The sequence below is a fragment of the Kogia breviceps genome, chromosome 19 (genome assembly GCF_026419965.1).
Source record: "Kogia breviceps isolate mKogBre1 chromosome 19, mKogBre1 haplotype 1, whole genome shotgun sequence".
NCBI lineage: Eukaryota > Metazoa > Chordata > Mammalia > Artiodactyla > Physeteridae > Kogia > Kogia breviceps.
Window position 1 is genome coordinate 45,733,768 of NC_081328.1, and position 20,562 is coordinate 45,754,329.

General features: G+C 54.3%; 2 protein-coding genes across 14 annotated transcripts in view; one reads left to right on the forward strand and one right to left on the reverse strand.

The window, feature by feature from the left end:
* HEXD (hexosaminidase D) overlaps positions 1–1,477 on the reverse strand; it is an 18,619-nt gene extending 17,142 nt beyond the window's left edge. For 3 of the 12 annotated variants that reach the window (XR_010838249.1, XM_067021594.1, XM_067021591.1), the window contains exons 1-3: positions 980–1,412; positions 609–725; positions 257–306 (exon numbers count right to left, since the gene is read on the reverse strand). Coding sequence is in view for 9 of the 12 variants with exons in the window: in XM_067021594.1 (XP_066877695.1) it covers positions 257–271 (15 nt within the window). In the remaining 3 variants the exon portion in view is untranslated. Of the gene's footprint in view, positions 1–256; positions 307–608; positions 726–979 lie in introns of all 12 variants that reach the window. The other 9 variants (XR_010838248.1, XM_067021593.1, XR_010838247.1 and 6 more) reach the window with 6 other exon arrangements.
* OGFOD3 (2-oxoglutarate and iron dependent oxygenase domain containing 3) lies at positions 972–18,938 on the forward strand. Of its 2 annotated transcripts, XM_059047000.2 has the most exons (9): positions 972–1,360; positions 3,249–3,466; positions 6,464–6,539; positions 7,672–7,714; positions 9,865–9,929; positions 10,701–10,757; positions 11,692–11,845; positions 15,156–15,279; positions 18,679–18,938. In XM_059047000.2, exons 1-9 carry the CDS (start codon positions 1,287–1,289, stop codon positions 18,813–18,815), a joined length of 948 nt encoding a protein of 315 aa, XP_058902983.1. In that variant the 5' UTR covers positions 972–1,286; the 3' UTR covers positions 18,816–18,938. The 2 variants fall into 2 exon arrangements, with proteins under 2 accessions (XP_058902983.1, XP_066877699.1); XM_067021598.1 differs by lacking the exon at positions 15,156–15,279 and having other exon boundaries at positions 1,143–1,360.
* The last annotated feature ends 1,624 nt before the right edge of the window (positions 18,939–20,562 follow it).

Below are 20,562 nucleotides of genomic sequence, written 5' to 3' on the forward strand. Positions count from 1 at the left end.
AAAGAAAAAAAAATTTTTTTTTAAATATTTTCTTGGCTGCGCCATGCGGCATGTAGGATCTTAGTTCCCCGAACAAGGATGGAACCTGTGCCCCATGCATTGGAAGCGCAGAGTCTTGACCACCGGGGAAGTCCCCAAAGAAAAAATTTTGAGCTCAGAAGTCTGCATTGGTCCTGTGTATGCCTCCTTGTGTTCAGAGAGAAATCCTCCTATTATTCCTGTAGCCCTAGGGCAGGAATGAACACAAACATCTTACCTGCATCAGACACATTCAGAGTTGTTTACCAATGTAAGTTGCTGCAAAATCTAAAGGAAAAGGAGAGGAAGAATTCAGTAATCCATCTTGTGAGTGTGTAGTTCTTTGCTTTGATTCCCTCCTGCATGAAGTCTATAGAAATGTGATTATTTCAAAGACTTGGGTCAACTGTCATTATTGTTACCAGACAACCTGGCAGGTCTGCAATTGTTCCAGTTCCTCGGGCTTCCAGGTAAATTCCCAGGAAATGGCATCTGATTTCCCCAGTTTCGGGATTGTTGGGCAGATCTCTTTTCTTGTTCAATGAGTCTCAGTAGGTTTTCTTTTCCCCCTGTATCAGTAAATTACTCACCTTCTTCAGACTTAATCCTCATGAATGAACCTCGCTGCTAATTCCACTCGTTCAGAATCAGGTATCTCCACAGGGCTGGTTAAGATCTTACTTCTTGCCCACTGGACTTAAGGCTCTCTAGGGAAATTGAATGTTGTAAACAAAGCAGCAGGGCCTGATACATGTGTACTGAGCACCAACTGGACCCAGTGCCCTCCGGTGTGGCATGGGCCGGGGGAGAGGGGCGTGGAAACCCCACAGAAGAGGGTGCGGAGTCCCTGGGAGGAGGGCTTGGAGACCCCGGGGGGGGGGAGGAAGGGCTTGGAGAGCCCCGGGAGGAGGACTCGGATACCCCCAGGAAGTGGGCTTGGAGACACCGGGAGAGCACGCACGGCGGGGCGAGGACACACTTCAGACGAAGGCTTGGAAGCTCGTCGGGTTCCGCGGAGGTCAGGGGAGGAGGAGAGGGCAGGCAAGGGCAGATGCGCGCGGGTCCCCGTCCCGCCCCGCTCGGCGCTCGGCCTCCGATTGCTCAGGCCTGGCCACCAGACCGGAGGTCGACGGCGGAACGCGTCGCTCCGCGTCCCCGGCCGCGCTGGTCTCGCGCTAACTCTTGAGGCGCTCGTCCCGGGCTTGCGGCGCTCGTCCCGGGCTCGCGGCGGATCCCGCGTTCGTCCTGGCTCCGCGGCGGCCTGGCCAATGGCACCTCAGAGGAGGGGAGCTCCCAAGGCGCCAGAGGGCAACGGGGCAGCGGAGCGCCGGCGCCCGAGCAGGTGCTGGGCAGCGCGGGGAGCTCGCGGACAGCGGCGTGGGTGGGGCCTGGTCGAGGGGGAGGGGCCGGGCCTGGAGGAGCGGGGGCGTGGTGTGGCAGGGCTGTGGGCGTGGCCAGGCCAGGAAAGGCTGGACCTAGTGTGGGCGGGGCCTTTCCCGGGATGGGCCTGCAGCGTGGGTGTGGCCTGGCCTCGAGGGGCGTGGTATATGCTTGGGCGAATCGGGCTCTAGAGGGGTGTGGTCTGTCTGGAGGGCGTGGCCTGAAGAATACCGCGAGGCCCGCGCCCGGAGGGTCGGGGCTGGGTGGGGGACGGCCCAGGAGGAATCTTCTCTGACATCTCTCACCCATGTGTACCAGGGGGGCCCGACGAATGAAAAAGTGATCTCATCACGTAGCCTTCGAGGGAATTCTGCCTAAAGCTTTAAGAGCCAGGGGTGTATTTTAATCATTCCAGGATAAATTACCTTGTCGTGCTTGCCCCATGGGCCATGGACCTTGCTGCAAACCCCCTTCTGTTTTGGCAAGATTCTAGGGGTGCAGCTTGAGCGAGCTTACCCTGAACAGGGGTGCTTATTTTGAGGAGACCTCCAGGGGAGTGTTGCATCCGAATCTGGCCCAGGAGGCTGTTTTTTCCCCTCTTGTCTCTGTACTTTCTTCTCTGTCCCTTTCTGTCTCAGCAGCTGGGCTGTTCCAGGCGAAGGTGTCACCCACAGCTTTGCACCTGCAGTTAGGGTTCCAGCCGCTGCTGCTGAGATAGGAGGGCAGTCTCCTTGCCGCATTCGGAATTGGGGAAGAGAAATGATGGGGCCACCGGAGTGAGGTGTCCACCCTGGTCTAATTAGAGGAGGCCAGGTGGGCTGGAGGCTAGTCAGCAGTTCTAGGAGTGGGGTGGAGGTCTTTGTGTTCTGGACAACTATGCTCCCTGTTTAAAATGATCATGTATTCACCCAACCTAGTCTGACTGAGCTGTGCCCACCTTGGGATTTATTTAATCGGAATTTGTGTGTATATAGCAATTTGAAGTGTGGAAAGACATATAAAAATAGAAGGCAGGCTCTCTGCTTTTAATCATATACTTGAAGACATGAGGTGCACCTCCTGAAAGGATGCCTGGATCTCTTTTCTCATTTCTGCCAGTGCTTCAAGCCCTTAACATTTTTCTTAGATAACAGAGTGCACGGCTGCTCAGTTACACACATGTGAAAACACACGTGCATGTACACAGACCCACATATGCATGGTTATATACCACCCAAACACACATAGACATACATGTGCACACACACAGAGACATGCCTACAACTTCTCCACAGGCAGTGTGAATCCCACAGTTAACCCCTGTGGTACAGAAAGTGTCTTACTGGTGAATCATTTCTGTTGTATTCTCTTTGTGGCTGGCTGGTGGTTTTAGTGAAGTGGGCTTGACTCATGCTTAACTTACTTCACATTGTGTGTGTGTGTGTGTGTGTGCGCACACACACACACGCACGTATGCACACACACGTGCACTGGGACCACATGCATGGGGTTGTGGCAGTCATTTTTGGATGTAGGCAACGTGATCAGTGCCACAGACTCTGCCAGGACCTCGCAAACAGGTTCTCCATGGGCCTGGCCAGGCTGGGAGGAATACCAACAGGCAGTTCATCTTGTTGCCCTTGGGCGCAAGTGAGCCCTGTCTGGTCATATGGGGTGAGGGACACGTTCCCCACCACATCTTCCCATGCTGGCGAGTGCCTCTGGACTGATTGAGAGTAGCTCTGGCAACGGCCAGCGTGGGAACAGTTTAAGGCTGTAACCAAGGGTGGGTATGGTCTCTGGTCATTGTGGTCTGCATTTTCAGCACATGCAGGTGCATTTGGGTGACCACAGCTGTTTTCTGTTCTCAGCACCAAGAGTGTCCGGGCGCCTCGGGATGTGTGGAAGAAGTGGCTGAGAGTTGCCGTCCTGGGGACCTGCACCACGCTCGTCGTGCTCCTGCTCTGGGGCAGTCTGGGGGGTGATGACAGCATCACTGAGGTCCTAGCTCATCGAAGTGAGGTCCTGCCAGGCAGGTTCATCGAGGTGCCCTGCTCCGAGGACTATGACAGTCACCGAAGGTTTGAAGGTACGTGATGCCGAGGTGATCCGGAAAAGAGCAGCATGTTAACATGGAATTCAGTGTGTTCAGAATGCGTCTTTTTTTGCTACAATGAATTGATGGGAATCAGGTTGAAAGTAGTGTGGGGGTGGGGGTGGGCAGGTGACCCCCCCCCCGCTGCCCCCCTCCGCCGCTGCCCCCCCTCCCCCGCCCCCGGTTGGTTTGCCCACACCTGGACCCGGAAGTGTGGGTGTTTCAGGCCCTGCTTGTGTAGGGGCAGGCCCACTGGTCACTGCCCAGGCCTCACTGCCCAGGCCGTGGCCAGTGTTTCACTGAGGTCCCCCACACTGTGGGTGCCATCTGATGGAAGAGGCGGTTTGCCTGGAAGGATGTAACAGAATTGGGATGATCGTAATGAGCAAGTGGAACCCAGAAAAGGCATTTTCTGTCTCAGTGTGTTGTTACTTCAACAGGGAACGTAGATACCAGAGGTCCTCCCGCCATGTCTTGTGCCCCATCCCAGCACCTGCCTCCTTTGCTCGAGGGCAGCAGTTTTAAAAACCTAACCAGAGTGACTGGGTTTTAAAGACAAAATTCAGTTTATTTTTCTCTTCAGAGCAATGCTTTGGACTTGAACCAAGAAAATATTGCTAAATCCTTCCACCAAGGGGCGCCGTTGTGATGCACACAAGCCGGGTGTAGAGGAAGGGAGGCAAAGGTGCGCCCAGGGAATGGGGGCTGCCTTTCCCCTCAGGGGTCAAGAAAGTGGATAGGTTCTGTTGTGGGCATGCTCTCTCTGTCTTGGTCAGCTTTTTCACTCCAAAGTCTCAGCTTTTGAGAACATATTTTTCCTACCCACTTAATAATTTATCAACATTAAAAACAGTTGGAATGAGATGGAGGGGGAGCTAGTGTAGACGGGTATGGGTTTTCAGTTGGGAAGATGAGAAGGTTCTGGAGATGATGGTGGGGATGGTTGTACAACAATGTGATCGGAGTTAACACCTCTGAACTGCACACTTTAAAATGGTTAAAATGGTAAATTTGGGGTTATGTATATATTTCACCAAAAAAAAAAAAAAAAAGGTGGAGTGTGCATTAAAGCCTCTGGACTCCCGCTCCCTCACCCCTCTCTCCTCCTGTAGCTGACAGGGGCTCCGCCTGTCCTGGGCCTGTGTGTCTGGGTGGTGTGTGCGCGCGTGTTTGTGGCGTGTGCACTCGTGTATGTGCACTGACATCGTCAGCCACTCACAACTCACTTTGTCACCCAAATTATGCTCTTGATGCTCATTCACGTTGAGCCTGTTGTGTCGCTGCTGGATTTTAAGATTTCAAGGTCGATGGACTTTGGGTTCTCTCTAATTGCACTGTAGCTGGAGACTGTAACCTGTATGGTACAGACCTTGTGACGCTGAACCGACTTTCCTTTTGGGCGAATTTGTCTTTGTTAACGTTGCACGTGTACCTGGAAAAATGTGTGTATCTGAATGGTTGCTGCAGAGCTCTGCGTGCTTCCTAGTTCACGCTCACGAGTGCAGACTGTCTTCCTGAACTTCTGTCTCGCCGTCCACAGTTACTGGGAACCACGAGGCAGGGCCTCCACTGAGACTCTGGGTGTGGTGGCCACTTCACCACCAGAGGTGTTTGAGGCGATGTCACTTGGTGCTTTTGTTGCCCCTGCATCTTGCTAGTGAAACTGTTCCTGTTCTCAATCTTTTCCCCTCTCACAATTCTTTTGTGTTAATATGTATTTGTTGATATGATGTCGCTCCCCAAGCTATCTTTTGGTTATCGTTATTTTTGCCTTTATCTTCAACCTTTATAAAAAGCATTTTTGTGTCTTAATAAAAACACCTATATCAATAGATTGTGTTTAGCTCCGTGGAATTGAGGCACCCTTCCCCTAATGACCCCCACATAGAAGTTTATTTTTTCCACATGATGAGACCCAGAAAAAGGCACCCCAGGCCAGCCTGGCTTCCTGTAAGCGGCCGCAGGCCGAGCGCCCCAGCTCTCCCAGTCAGCGTGTGGCTCACATGGTCCCAGGACAATCGCTCCACCTCCACGCACGTTCCAGGCAGGAAGAGGGAAAGGAGGATGAAAGCTAAAGGTCAGCCAGCCCAGTGTGTCCTGAGAGTGTCCCAAGGCCCCATCTCATCGGCCAGGACATATCCTAGGGCCCACCCAGTGCGAGGCAGCCAGTCTGCCCCTGGCGCCAGGATACCAGGGGCTTTCTAAGCTTGTCCATCTCTGGTGCTCTGCCTCATCCTGGCCCCATCTACCTGACCCTGGCCCTTTCCACTCTGACCCTGGCCTTGTCCACCCCAACCCAGTGGCAACCCTGGCCACTTTAACCCTGGTCCTGTCCACCCTGACCCTGGCCATGTCCACCCTGGCCGTGGCTCTGTGCACCTGACCCTGGCCACTTTCACCCTGACCCTGGCCCCATCCCCATCCAAGCTCCCCCATCCTCCTCCCTCTAAACAGCTCAGTCCTGGATGCAGAGGCAGGAGGAGGCAGGGTGGAGTGTGTGGTGAGCACCTTGGGGCAGCTTCGCCAGGCCCTGCGGAAGGATAGTGACTACAGTTGCAAGCACAGCTTTGGTCATCCAGGAGGCCCTAGCCAGCGGGTCTGGATCTGTGGTCCGTGATGGTTCTAGAATACCGTGGATGCCGCCTCTGGGCTGTTTTCTCAAGGGTGGGCAGGGTGTCAGCTGCTTCAGGAGTGACCCGCCTGGTGTGGGGCTGCCAGGACCACCCCCTCCCAGTGAGATGTGTGCGCCGCAGGGGGTCTGCTTGTACTGGAAAGTCACCGTTGCTTCTCTGAAATTCACATCTGACCGAGTGGCCTATATTTTATTTGCCAAATCTGGCCCCCTAATCCCATGGAAGGCAAGGCCCCATCCCACAAAATTCCGTTGTCCCTGGGGAGGGCCGCCCACAGGTGAGTCCTTGACAGCAGCGCGCAGCTCTTTTGTCGGCGTTCAGTGGGGGTGGCATCTCATTCTGGCTCGACTCTCTCCAGGCTGCTCCCCGAGGAAGTGTGGCCGGGGCGTCAGCGATGCCATCATCACCAGGGACGAAGCCCGGAGGATTCGCAGGTACACGTATCTCTGAGCTGCTGTCCTGAACGAGCAGGAGAGTGGGGCTGTGGGTGAAGCACAGAGAATTACCACTAAAAGGATGATTTAAAGAAATTCATTAGAATTCCCTAAGAATTCCCCTTTGCACTTCCAAGGCAAAGAGGGGCTTTTCTGATTTCCAGGAGGAGAGGCTATTGTCATCACTGATGCGGTTGCTGACGGAACCTTCTAGAGGCCTGGGCCCTCTCCAGGGGCAGCAGTTCTGGCCCAGTGGGGAGGTTGGGGGGATGCTCTCCCGTCAGCCATTGAGAGGCCCAGCAGGTGCCTGTGTAGAGACAGTGTGTTCACCCAGCAGCCCCAGGCAGTCACTAGACTATTTTCGTCTCCTCTCCAAAACTGGTTGGGATTAGCCCTTCTGCCTCCTAGCCGTGACTCATGACAGGGCAGGAAGTCTTACTCAGAAGTAGATGGCACTGGATTCTTCCTTATTGTCTTTTAAAAACTAAGATCTTGAAGCTTTGATTTTCCAACAAGGAGTTCAGACACAAGCATGTGCCCTGTGGAGCAGCATCTGGTCCGCATGCCGAGCTGCATCTTGATGCAGGAGATGCTCCTCCTGTTTCTAGATAACATTGTAGAGGCTGGTTGGGTAGGGAGGGTCCCTGGTATGAGGGATGGATCCAGCCCCCAGTCAGTTTCCCGGGCGGCCATAAAGCATCTGTCAAAGGCACCAGAAGCCCCTGCATCTTTGGTGACGTGGGTGGTCCTGTCAGCTCCAGCACAGGCCACCATGTGGCCTCTGCCTCCTGAGCTGGTGATTACAAAGGCTGCCCCCCAGCCTGTGATGACAGGAGAGGGACCTTCCAGTCCAGAGGAACCCATTCAACTCAGCACCAGGTCTCTGAGCTAAAGATGGAAACGAAGCCCACTTGTCCCCAAGCTATGTCATATGAGGTTGACGAGATGGTGACAAAATATTAACATTTACTCACTTAGCTTGAAAGTCAAGTCCTTTGGTCCAAACGTGATTTTGTCATAAACATTAAGCAGTCTGTTAACGTTGTGTTAGTCATGCTGATTGATATGTGTCTAGATGTATCATAGATGATGCTGTTAACTGAATTCTGATTTAAGACCGTCTTCCCCACAGCATAGCCGAGAAGGGGCTGTCCCTGGGAGGATCGGACGGAGGGGTGAGTTGTGTGCCGTTCCTGCTTCGGTTTTCTTTTTAGCCCTTTAACTTTGCTCTCCCTCCGAGGGCAAGGCGAGGGCACCAGGTGTGCAGGCCCTGCTCCTGGGAATGAAGTACCCCCTCCCTTCTCAGGAGGGCTACCTTGGATCACATCTTTGTGTCAGGCACCCTGGCTGGGGGCAGTGGGGGGAGGTCGTAGGCAGGGGTGAACAGAGCGGGTGATGAGCAAGGGCCCATTGAGGAGGGTGACGGCCCTGGGAATGGGAGAGCCAGCACACGCAGGAGGAGCTGGTGGGCAACAGTGAGGACCGTGCCAGGTGGAGGAGGCTCCCACAGATGCTGTGTGGGGACTGTCATCCACCAGGTGAGACTGCAGGGGGTCTAACAGTGGCCCCTGAAAGATGCATCCACCCAGAACTGTAAATGGGACCTTACCTGGGAAAAGGGTCTTTGCAGATGTCATTAAGTTATGGGTCTCAAGATGAGATCTTCCTGGATTATCAGGATGGACCCTAAATCCAATGACAAGAGTCCTTGTAAGAGGAAGGCAGAGAGAGATTTGAGATTGAAGAGGAGGCCGTGTGAAGATGGAGGCAGAGGTGGAGCGATGTGGCACAAACCAAGGGACCCCTGGGACCACCAGAAGTCCAAAGATTCAAGGAAAGATCCTCCCCTGGCGCCTTTGGAAGGAGTAGGGCCCTGTCGACACCTTCATCTCAGCCTTCTGGCCTCCAGAGCTTGAGAGGATGAATTCCTGCTGTTTTGAGCCTACCGTTTACAACAATCATGGGGAGCTCAGACAGGCCAATGCAGCTCTGCATCTCATCCGCTTCCTGGGCAGGCTTAGGAGTCCACCCCTTGCGAGCACCTTAGGTTGGCCAGAGTTCTCGTGTGGTCCCAAATGGGGATCTCCTCTCCTGGCATGTGGGCCCGTAGGAAGATTCACTTTCCTCTGCATAGCTTGGTGATTATCTTCATGAGTCTTTTATTCTGCAGACTCTTTCCTCTTGAGTTCTGAAAATTAAGCTTCTTTTATTTTGGTTCAGTTCAGGGGGAATATTTATTTAAAACCTATTCGTGCATGGACTCATCTTTTTACTCTGTGCTCAGCATTTACTTGGGAAGTTGTCTTGCAATGAATCATCCAGGTTTGATACCTTTAAGTGCAGTTAACATTTTTAAAGCCCAAATTGTGTTCAAACAAACCCCTGGGCTGATCGCTGCATCCATGAGGAAAGACACCCAGAAAGGGTAGAGGTGGTCCATGCTGGCGCCCACTCCCCTCTCAAGACATGGGAAGGCCCCTTGGAGGCAGGGTGGGCAGGGGTGGAAAACACTGGCTGTTCATTAAAGAGTTATGACCCGGCAATTCCGCTCCTGGGCATTTACCCAGGAGAACGAGAGCATCTCCCACGATGAAATGCTGTCCCAGTGTCACAGCCACTTCATTTACAACAGCCCTAAGCTGGAAATAGCCCACGTGTCCGTCTCCAGGTGAATGGACCAACAAGTGACTCCTACCCAAACAATGGGTGCCCCTTGGCCATGAGACAGTGGGCAGCAGGTACCTGCACCGACGTGAGGGAGTCACAGGGAGGCAATGCTGAGTGAAAGAAGCCAGGCCAAGAGCGAGTGCACCTTCGTGACTCCAGGGCCTCAGGTTCTAGAAAGTAACCAGCTGCTGTGGCAGAAAGCACCTGGGGAGGGGCAGGAGGGAGGGGTTGCAAAGGGTGCAAGGAAATTTGGGGTGATGGATGTGTTTACTATCCTGGTAGTGATGGTGGTTTCGCTGGTGCATGCCAGCATCAAAACTTACCAAACTGAACACTTTAAACAGGAGCAGGTCGTTGTGTGTTGGTTATACTACAGCAAAGCTGGGGGAAGGGCTTGTTCTTAGACCCAAGGAGGAACTGTATCTGTGGACTGTTTTCAGAATTTTAGACCAGAGAGTCTTCATTCTTAGGGCAGGAGAGAAATATCCGCCGTCACACACCTTTGTCCAAATGTCTTGAAACTCAGCCCGTGTGCATCATGGCCCTGACCCGGGTGTGCAAAGATGGGTCTCGGGAACACGTGTTTAACGTTGGTGGCTTTTAGAGCTCGGTCGCCTGCCTGGCAGCCCTCACGCCACCCTGCCAACGTCTTTTCCAGGCGTCTATCCTGGACCTGCACTCGGGGGCCTTGTCTGTTGGGAAGCACTTTGTGAACCTGTACAGGTGAGAACCCTGGGGTCGGGGGTGGGGGAAGGTCTCTGCTCGTTTCTCAGCTGGAGACACCTGAGTGAGGCTTGCGTGTATGGATCAGAGCCGCTTTAAGTCTTGGGTAAACTGTGACGTTTGCCATCGGGCCAAGGCCAGATGAGGACTGGAAGGTGTAGCTCTTCCAAAGGGTGGGATCCTTGCCAGCTAGCTTCAGGGAACAGCTTAGTTAGGAATGGACCAAGGGGTGGGGTTGGAGGGAGAGGTGGGAGAGGTGAGTGGAAGGCCAGGCTCCTGAGAGCTGCCTCCTGAGAGGCTTTGATCCTCCCTGAGGTCCAGGAGAAGCAAGAGATTCCCCCAACCTTGATAAATGTCACCCCACCTGCCAGGTACCTCCCTCCCACCCCCCTCCCTTTTATGACACAGTTATCACTGTAGAAGGAGCAGCTCCAAGATAATAAGGACCAGCTGGTTTTCAGGGACTTGCTGGTTAACTGGAGGAAAGGCTGAATTTAAAGGAAATAGGGCTTCCCTGGTGGCGCAGTGGTTGAGAATCCGCCTGCTGATGCAGGGGACACGGGTTCGTGCCCTGGTCCGGGAAGATCCCACATGCCGCGGAGCAGCTGGGCCCGTGAGCTATGGCCACTGAGCCTGCGCGTCCGGAGCCTGTGCTCCGCAACGGGAGAGGCCACAACAGTGAGAGGCCCGCGTACCACAAAAAAAAAAAAATAAAGGAAATAAGGAAACATTAATAAAACATCATATTTGTGAATACTCATTTTTTCACAGATACTTTGGGGATAAAATACAAACTATCTTCTCAGAAGAGGACTTCCAGTTGTACCGGTGAGGGAAGGAATGCCCAGGTCAGGAGGGGGGAAGGTGGCGGCGGGGCTGGGAGTGCTGGGGTCAGTCCTGCAGAGAACTGGCCCTCAGGTTCCTGCGTGTGCACGTGATACCCTGTCCCACGTGTGCGGACCTGTGTGTGCATCAGTTCACCTTTCACCTTTGCCAGCCCTTGTCTCTCTGTAGTGTAACCGAACCCAGGTCTGGCTGCTCGCTGCTCGAAAGCCAATTCTTGAGAGACAAGTGTTGGTGGGAGAGGAAAGGTTGCTTTATTTCAGAGGCCAGCAACCGGGGGAGAGGGTGGACTCCTGTCCGAGAACCAACTCCTGATTGCTGCTCAGGGGACAGGGGCTTTTAAAGGGGAGTTTCAGGGTTATATAGGCGGAGGGAGGGAGCAGAACAGCATAGTCGGTTCTGACAGCTTGAAACCAGTAATGTGGTCTGATCAGCATCACCTTGGTTGTTTTAAGTACAGTTAATCTTGAGTTCCAGGGTTGGTTCCCATTTCTTTGAGGCCAGTTCTCGGAATTGTGTGAAGTGCAGTAGCTTATGTCACGGCTTCAATTTGGTCATCATGTAGTCATCCTCCCCCACCTGGCGGGGGCTTCAGTATCTGCAAAACAGCTCACAGGATATGGCTCAGAATATTATCTGTAGTCCTTAAGGTCCTTGACTATGCTTAATGACTAAACTATTATTATTTGGTCTCGTTTGACTATTTTCCTTTGTTTCTGCATTTTCTCACTTCTCTGAGTAAACTTATTCTTTGGCTGAAGTGTTTCCACAGACAAAAGGCAGGCTGAGAACATGGGGGATGGGGGTTGGGGGCAAGGACCAGAGGGTCCTGCTCCGTTTCAGTAGTCACACGGTGCGGGCCGTATGGGCCCTGGGAGAATTCTTTCCTGTGTGGCTGACACCTGCGTCCTCTCGGCAGCGACCTGCGGCAGAAGGTCCAGCTGGCAATCGCCCAGGCATTTGGCATCAGCGCGTCCTTGCTGCACCTGACGAAGCCCACCTTCTTCTCCCGCATCAACAGCACGGCGGCCCGCACGGCTCATGACGAGTACTGGCACGCGCACGTGGACAAGGTGAGTGAACCTGGGGCTTGTCCACCACGGCCCGAGCTGGGTGCTGTCTGTTCACGTGGTCAGGGTTTTAGAAGTTTCCTCTCTCACTGATGCGGTCGAGGAGATAAGATTTGTTTCTCGCGTGATGAGGTGTGAGAGAAGACTGAAAAGCACATTACAGAACAGTGAGGGCCTGATGGAGACCATCCTTTGCTACTTGCTCCCACACGTAGAGCTGTCTCCGCCTGAGCTGTGAGCTTCATCGGATGTAACCTGACCCGGCCTTGATTGACCTGGCTTTTCTGTCGTGTGGTCTCCCCTCGGGCCTGGGTCCCGCACCCTGCCCAGGAGGCCCCCTTCCCACTTTTCACCTTTTCTTGGGAGGATCTCTTGACCACTCCAGATTCTGCAGATTCCCCTTTCTTGATCTCTTGTTGTTCCCTAGACACAGTGGCACCTAATCAATCAGTGGTCCTGATCAGCCACAACTGAAGCCCTCTCCCGCCTGCACTGCAGCCACTGCCCCACTCAGCCAGCACACGCAGCGTGGCGCCAGGGGACAGTTGGCCGCAGAAACGTCTGAGGGCTGGTGGCGGTCAGCCCAGCCGTGGGTGTGCTCAGGTGACCCAGATAATCTCTGTGTTGCTTTGACCCTGGAACAAAGGAAGCAAAGTGAAAAATAAGCAGAGGGTTTGGGCAGAAGCTCGCAGACTGGGCTTCTGCCGGAAATTCAGTCAGGTGTTCATGTGTTTATTTAATCTCGTCTGTCTGAGCTCAGTGGAGGAGGGGAGCACTTCAATGTGGTTAGTGAGATTGAGGAACCCAGTATTTAATTAAATTAACTTAAATTGAAGTAGCTTTATGTAGCCAGTGGCTAGTCTGAGCCAGTGCAGCTCGGAGGGCTCGATGGAACTCGGGTTGGAAGTGTGGGCTTCACCCTAAGGTGGCGTACAGTGTCTGCTTGTTCTCTTCCCATGGGCTTAAGGTTGATCGGTGGGTTCGGACTGATCCAACCACGATCAAGCTTCCTCTCCACCCTCACTTCATGGCCCTAGCAGCCACTGACCCATTGATAACCACTGCCCAGGTGCATTATTTCATTAGGGGACCAAGACCGAGACCTTCAGTGTAAGATCATCGTAGATACTGCAGAGGGACAAACAGGGTTTTATGGGGTTGAGGGCAAAGACGACGTGTGTGGAGGACAGACGGGTTCGCACAGCAAGGAGCCTCACGTGTGGGACGGAGTCCAGAGAATTTCCCTGCAACGAAGGAAGAGCAGCCCTCCGTGTACCGGGAAGTGTGGGTTCAGGAAAGGCAACACTGAATGTAGCTGGTTCGGTGATCCAGCTTCAAAGGAAGAAAGATAAGGAAGAAATTCTTCAGGCAGAGAAAACGAGTCAACAGTGACAAGTGGGGTAGCCTCAGACGTCTCAGAGCCAGGAGAGCTCGGGACAGGGTCTACAGGACCAGGGTGGCTGTCACAGCCAAGGGGTCACTCACGCATGGACACAGCAAAAAGACATACTCTCACGAGGGGACTCCATGCATCTGCTCCTTGCCCTGAAGCTCTCCAGCCTCTAGCTCAGGATAGCTCAGGCCCTGCCGGCCTCTGCCATCCCCGTCACCTGCCATAACCTGCTTCCTTCCCAGGTCACTGTGTTCATGTGGGTTTGGGGTGGTTCCTTTGCATAATCTGAGCTGGGTGGGCAGGAGAGGGTCAGGCTCCTGGACACTCCCCGCCCCCCGGGTCTCTTTTATGTTTTGGGCAGGTCGTAGACATGAGGTTCACTGCTAAAGCGATTCAGAAGCACTGCCCTGGGCTGTTCTCAGGTTTAGGTCACTTTGATGTTTGGTGCCCTGATACTGGATAAGGGGCCCCTAAATGGGGTCTTGGTGGGGGAGGTGGAGGGAGCTCAAGTCTGTGTAGGAAGTCCAGTCCCACAGATGGCGTGGTACTGAGTTCATGAGAAGGTGACAGGGGCTCAGTCACCTTGGCAGGCTTGCTATCTCTCCCTCCTGGTCAGCCCACCCTCTCTCAGGAGACGACCACTGTCACGGTGATGGTGGTCTAGCTGGTTGCAGGGGGAGTGGGGATTTTGGACTCTTTGAGCCTTGATCAAATGTGTTATGGATATTGACCTGAGGCTTCTGTGTACTGCTCCCGTGGTGCCTACAGGTGTCAGTAAAATCATTTAAGAATCTATTCCTAAACACAGCAGCTCAGATAACAGGAACCTGGGGCCGTGTGATAGGGCACTGGGAGGATGCCTTTGGGCTGCTGTCCTTGGACTCTTTCATTCTTCCTTATCTCTTACCCCAGTCTTGCTAATTGAATGATTCCTCAGGCTGGGAGCTGTTATCATGTGATTAAAATTCCTTGTACATGCAAGTCACTATCTTTGCATGGAAAAAAAAATAGCCTATTTCACTGATTCCCTCTATTAAGTAGGTGCTAATTTGTGTGAGTTCTTACTTATGTCTTTGGAAACAACACCGGCTTTACATATTACAGACAACAAACTCCCCTATCTCACATTGAAATCAAGTTCTTCATATGGCACCCCTTACCTCTAATAAGTCCTGAAGGTCCACAGATGGAACAACTATCTGGCCACCTCCCCTCCCAGACTTCAAGGGGTCCTTGGGAAACAAATGATAGTGCCTCCTGTTTACATTATACCCAGGCCCAGAGGGTCCAGGCTCCTATGAGCCCAGAGCACAGATTTCACCCCCCCCCCATCCCCTGCTTTCCACCACCCATGCCGTCTTCCAAAAGAATGTCCATGCAAAGAGGGCCAGACAGAAAAAGACAGACGGCATAGCGTGGGCACCGGGTGGTGGTGGTGGGAGTCAGTGTTTAATGGGAACAGAGTTTCAGTTTGGGAGGGTGAAGAGTTCTGGCAAATGGATGGTCTGCGGGGGTGGGTGCACAACAGCGTGAATGTGCTTGGGGCCCCTGAGCTGTGCACTCAGCGATGGGTAAAGTGGTAAATTGTATGGTTTGTGTATTTTACCACAATTTAAAAGAAAGCTTGGGGTGCCCACATCTGGAGAAAGAGCGGAAGCACCACCTTTGCTCCCTGTGCTGACGCGGGAGGGTCCTGTTGGTGGGTGCGTGGGTGGCGTGGCGGCCCTGGGGGTCACGGGTGCGGGCTTCTTGGCGTGGGCTGCGCCTCTGACTGTGCGGGACCCAGGCAGGACCGCACGCCTGTGCTCAGCAGAGGGTTTTCTGTAGTTAGGAGGCAGCGCGAGGCCTGGGTCTGTCCCTTCCTGAGGAGTGTGTCCTCCCGCAAGCAGACCGTGACACGCCCTCACGCTCTGCCGGCAGGTGACCTACGGCTCCTTCGACTACACGTCGCTGCTGTACCTCTCCAACTACCTGGATGACTTCGGTGGCGGGCGGTTTGTGTTCATGGAGGAGGGGGCCAACAAGACGGTGGAGCCGAGAGCAGGTAGGACTCACGGGTGGGCCTTTCCCGGGATGCTGCGTTTACGGCGTGTCCAGTGCGTCCATGGAGCACATTTCGTCAGAGGAGGAGGTGGGCGCGGCCACGGTCACTGCTGTCACTGCAGAGCAAGTTCCTAGAGCCAGTCCCTGCTCCATCCCCTGTAGTGACTCGAAGCTTAAGACCAGGCAGTGATCCTGACCTAATGTGGGTAAACCGCACTGAGCACAGCACCTGCTTCCCCGACCTGGTGGTCCCAGAGCTCCTGCTGCCCCCAGCCCAGCTCGGACACTCAGTGCTGCTCAGTGAGCATGCGTGGAGCGAGGAATCGTCCCCTCTCCTCCCCGGGTTTTGGGGTGGGGAGGGGCGGGGATCCCCCAGGGGCTTCCTGAGGGGCAGCCCAGGCCCCGGCCCAGCCCCAGATGAGATTCAGAGACAGAGCCAGGCCATTTGGCTCTAGCCTGGGCACCTCGACTGTGCCAGCACCTTTCACCTGCTGCCGTGGCTCACCTGACCCCACAGCGTCACCCTGCTTCCTGGGTGTGTAGCTGTGTCCGCTTCCGCCTGGCTGAAGGCAGCTCAAACCAACGAGGCTGTCCACCTGTGTTGGTTTAGGACGTTCCCGTTAGCCATGAGGCAGTCCTGCAAGCCACTGAGTCCAAATGCTCCTTTCAGTAGCCCTGAATCCACGCAGAAGTGGCTTGGAGATCAGAAGGTGCAGAAAGGAAGTTAAACAGCTCAGGACTGGCTCTCTTCCCTCAGGGGGTGAGTGCTGGATGGGGGCAGACCCAGGTGCAGGTCAGCGGGTAGGAGGGGCTCAGAACACCCTGCAGCTCCAAGGATTTAATGGACCAAGAGCCAGAGAAGCTGCTGGTGCTAAGGCTGGGGGTCACATGTCACGTGCTTCTGGGAGGTGTCCAGGAATGCTTGTGGACTAAGAGGGGAAATACAGGTGGGTTCCCAAAACTGAGATGACTCTGTATTTTTGGTTACTAAGTTGCCGAGCTAAATCCCGCTTTAAAAAAGTGGGTGATAATCTAATAGTTGTTTACTGAAGAAAATAAAAAGCCAGAAAGCTCCGTTCATGAATGCTGAAAGTTTCACGTTTCTGGGGTTGGGTGGGCCGTCGCCTCCGTGTGAATGTTACGCCTTGTAGGGTGAGTTAGCAGCGCCGGCCTGCTGGTCACCGCACGGGTTGTGATTTCATCCCAACAGTTTCCTCCTGGTTCTGATGACTGGTGGCCTGTCCTCGGGTTCTTCCTGGTGTTTGTGTCGTGCCCGTCATTGTCTTGATCGCTCTGGACTTGGGAGCTGTCAGAATAGGTGTGGGGCTTAACTACTGGTGTATTAAAAAGGAAAGAAGGTCTTAGGCAAGATTGTGAGCCTGTGTGGGCCTTTCCTCAACAAGCTATCACGCTGACGTTGGGTTGGGTCAGCAGATTCCCGTTCCAGGTCGACAGGACGAGAGTCACCAACTCTGTCCCATCTGCACAGACATCACAGGGAGCCTGGCGTTTGGTGGGGAGCGTGACGCAGCTGCTCTGACAGGCTGTGCCAAAGGGGTTATCATTTTCCCTAGAAGAGTTCATTCTCTCTTATGGAAATGAACAGGAAAATATGCTGAATGTTTTCAGTTTTCCCACTTACTCACTTTCCAGAGCCCTCGGTCCCCTACTGTTCATCCAGGTTTCCAGCAGGTGCATTCCCCTTCCGCCTCAGCATTTCTCGGAGTGCAGGTCTGCTGGTGATGGTTTTTCTGAAAATGTCCTTATTTCACCTTTTTTTCTAAAGGATATTTTCACTGGATGTTAAATTCTGGATTGGTGGGTTTTTATCCTTTTTCTTTAAAAGCATTGTCTGTCCCTTTCCTCTGGCTCCCCTGTTGCTGTCACCGCTGTCCCTGCCCCATGGTAGCTGCCTCTTTGCTCTGCCACCTCCAGGATGTTCTCTAATCTCTGGTTTCATCAGTTTGACTATGATGTGTCTCCATGTGGAGTTGTTTGTATTTATCCCACTTGGAGTATTTATCCTGCTAAGCTTATTGGATTAAAAGTCAAAGTTTTCATCACATCAGGGAAAGTGTTGGTCATTATTTCTTCAAATCACCTTTTCCTGCCCCAGTATGAACCTCTCCTCTCTCCGAGGCTCCAACATGAACGGTGGACGGTTTCCTATTGTCCCACAGGCCACGAGAAGCTTCACTTTTCCTCAGTCCTTTTCTTCTCTGTTCTTTGGTGCCTCTGTTTGCAAAGTGTGCAGAAATGCTGGGGGTGGGGGGCGCCCAGAGACCTCCACTCTTGCTGCAAGTTGGCGACATTTGATAACTGTGTCTGCAGCGGGATGGCGGCGGGGGCGTGCACAGATGGCGTGGATGGGCAGACGGGCCTGGCTACGTGTCCGAGGTCTCAGGTGTGACTGAAAGTGGAAAGACTGAGGACAAAACGTCCTTCAGCAACATGAGCCTCAGAAAGTGGCGTGACTCCAGATTGCTCTGGGAAAGAGTGTTTCCTTCAGGTCAGGGGTGGCCTGGCTGGTCCAGAGGAGGGTCTGAGTTCCTGGTGTCCCCAGGCCCCCATGCAGAGGCTTCCATGTGTCACACGATTTCTTTTGCTCCCTTGTTTTCGGGCAGAGCACGGCTCTCTGTTTATAACCAGAAAGCAGCAGACTCTGGGGTAGACTTTTCTCCTCTCTCAAAGATTTAGCTGTCGAGTTCCTGGCAGTGACCTTTTGAAGAGAAATGAAGTTGTCATAGGACATTTGGGGCAGGGCCGTGTGGCGGTGATGCGGCGCCTACAGTATCCCGGGGCTCCTCCCCCACGATTCTGTAACAGTCAACTCGTTTGTCCTAAAATATCTACGGTGGTGTGTATGAGGCCAGTTAAATATGGAAGCACATAAATACAGGGTCCCCTGAACACAGGTGGGTGAAGGACCCCCACTCCAGTACGCTTGGAAGCCACCTCCCGAGTCCTGTCTTTAGCTGCCCTGGAGGGAGCTACAGGCGCTGGGTGTTTGTCTCGACGTGTCTTTCCTGATCCTTTGCTAAAACATTGTCATCACCTTCCAGGGTTTGGTTTTGTTCCATGTGTGATTAGAAATAAGATCATAAGGTGGGTCCGAGGAGGTCACATGGCTTGTAGAGGCCCCTGGGGGTGGCAGCAGGGCCTCACCCCAAGTCCAGGTTGCCCCACAAAGAGCCCGCGGAGGCTGGGCCAGGTGCTGGGGTGCTCTTCGTCCTGTGCGAGGGCTCTCCTGCTGGTTTGTCTCCAACCCCCGCCTTCCTGCATCAGCTGTTTCTCCAGCCTGCCCGGTTGGTTGTGTTGCTGTGTTGGCCTAAACACAGGTCCTCTGAGGCCCGGCCATGCATGTGGCCTTGAGGTCATGCTCTGCTTTCCTCTCTCCCAGGTCGGGTGTCCTTCTTCACCTCGGGGTCCGAGAACCTGCACCGAGTGGAGAAGGTTCACTGGGGCACCCGCTACGCCATCACCATCGCCTTCACCTGCGACCCCGACCATGGCATCGCGGACCCAACGTTCACGTAGCACCGGGAGGCCTGTCCAGCAGTCCTGCAGGAAGCAGCCATGCTGGACACACACCCCTTCCCTCTCGCTCAGCCCATTTCCACGGAACAAGGTGCCTTATAAATCATCCTGAATTTTGGCTAACATTTGATCATTTTTCAACTGTGAGTACGTGGAGGGAACCAGTTTCCCCTCACAAGCATCAGCGTTGGCTTTGCTATGCTGACGTGGGGCCTGGGAGCTGGCAAGGCCACCATGCCCTCCTTTTGTCAGGAAGGGATCCCATGCCCGGGGTGGAATTCCCGTTTGTCAGCAGACAGAGGGTCATTACCCGGCCACTGGAGACCGACTTAAGTGTGGATGAAGCTGAATGGGGCCAGCAGCCTCCACTCGGGGAAGCAGAATCAGCATTATGGCATCTTGGAGAAGGTTCCGGAGGCAGGCGGCTCTGGGAGCAGTAGCCAGAGGGCTGGGAGGGCTGATACTGCTGGATTCTGGGTGGAGGCGAACATCTGATGTTCTGGCGGCTCTGGGCAGAGCCCCCAACACTGCTGGCCACTGAGAGTCACCCTGGCACCGTGTTCATGCCAGGCTGGGCTCTGCCCCATCACCAGCCAGGGTCCTTGACACAAGGTCCGAAGGTGTTCCCAGCGTGGCCATCCGCAGCTCGCCTGGGGCCTTCTGCCCAGCTGAGCATCTGTCTGCTCAAGTTCAGGTCTTAACAACCCTCTTCTCGTCCTGGAGCTGTCCATGCCTTTTACATAAAAGTAACAGGGGGGCTTCCCTGGTGGCGCAGTGGTTGGGAGTCCGCCTGCAGATGCAGGGGACACGGGTTCGTGCCCCGGTGCGGGAAGATCCCACATGCCGTGGAGCGGCTGGGCCCGTGAGCCATGGCCGCTGAGCCTGCGCGTCCGGAGCCTGTGCTCTGCAACGGGAGGGGCTGCAGCAGTGAGAGGCCCGCGTACGGCAAAAAAAAAAAAAAAAAAAAAAAAAAAAAAAAAATGTAACAGTCAGGGGAGCCAGGAATAGTAAATAAACTGGACATGGGGGAAGCCTGGGTAGCACGGCCCCAGGATAAGGGCAGCACGTCCATCAGTTGGCTTCTGCCAGGGTCGGGCAAGGTCCCAGGGCCGCCCCACAAAGCAGCTGGCCTGGGGTTTGGGCACCTTCTGGGAGAACAGCCAATCACCCCCTGTGAGTGCAAAGAGATCCCCAGAAATGGCTATGGGAGCAGGACTCTTCCCGGCCACCCTGACCCAGGAGGAGCCTCAACACTTTTCCCTTTGCCCACCCAGCATGGACACGTGGACACGGCCACCGCAGCCCCACGCATTCCCCACACTCTGCAGTCACAGGGCTGCTTGGGATCATAGAGAAAAGGGGCAGCATTCCTGGACCCTGGGATGAGCTGTTTGCGTGGCACCCGAGGAGGCTCCATGAGGGTCTGGAAGCCAGAACCTCTGGGTCCGCCCCTCGGTTTGCCGGGTGTCCCTCCTGCACCGTGGTCATGATATGCATGTCTCAGGGCTGTAGGGGCCGAGCTTCCACGTGCAGACAGTGGCTTGGGATCTGCTCCCTTCTGGGTCGTGGTTGCAGTTTCCAGAAAGGCGGGGCCACCACCCACATGATGGCCTGGATCGTGGTTCCTGTTTTTAAAGGACTTTGGGCAGATCTGGGAAGGATGAAGGCCACGCTCTGGGTGGCAGGCAGGGCTGACCTTAGGGTTGGCGATGCTTTGGGGACACTGTGTCTAGGCCGGACCAACCGG

Bases quoted from the DNA above. Each gene is read 5' to 3' on its own strand.
- OGFOD3 (XM_059047000.2), top strand. From the start codon at position 1,287: ATGGCACCTCAGAGGAGGGGAGCTCCCAAGGCGCCAGAGGGCAACGGG. The intron at 1,361-3,248 runs GTGCTGGGCAGC...TTCTGTTCTCAG, and splicing joins GAGCGCCGGCGCCCGAGCAG to CACCAAGAGTGTCCGGGCGC. The intron at 3,467-6,463 runs GTACGTGATGCC...GACTCTCTCCAG, and splicing joins CAGTCACCGAAGGTTTGAAG to GCTGCTCCCCGAGGAAGTGT.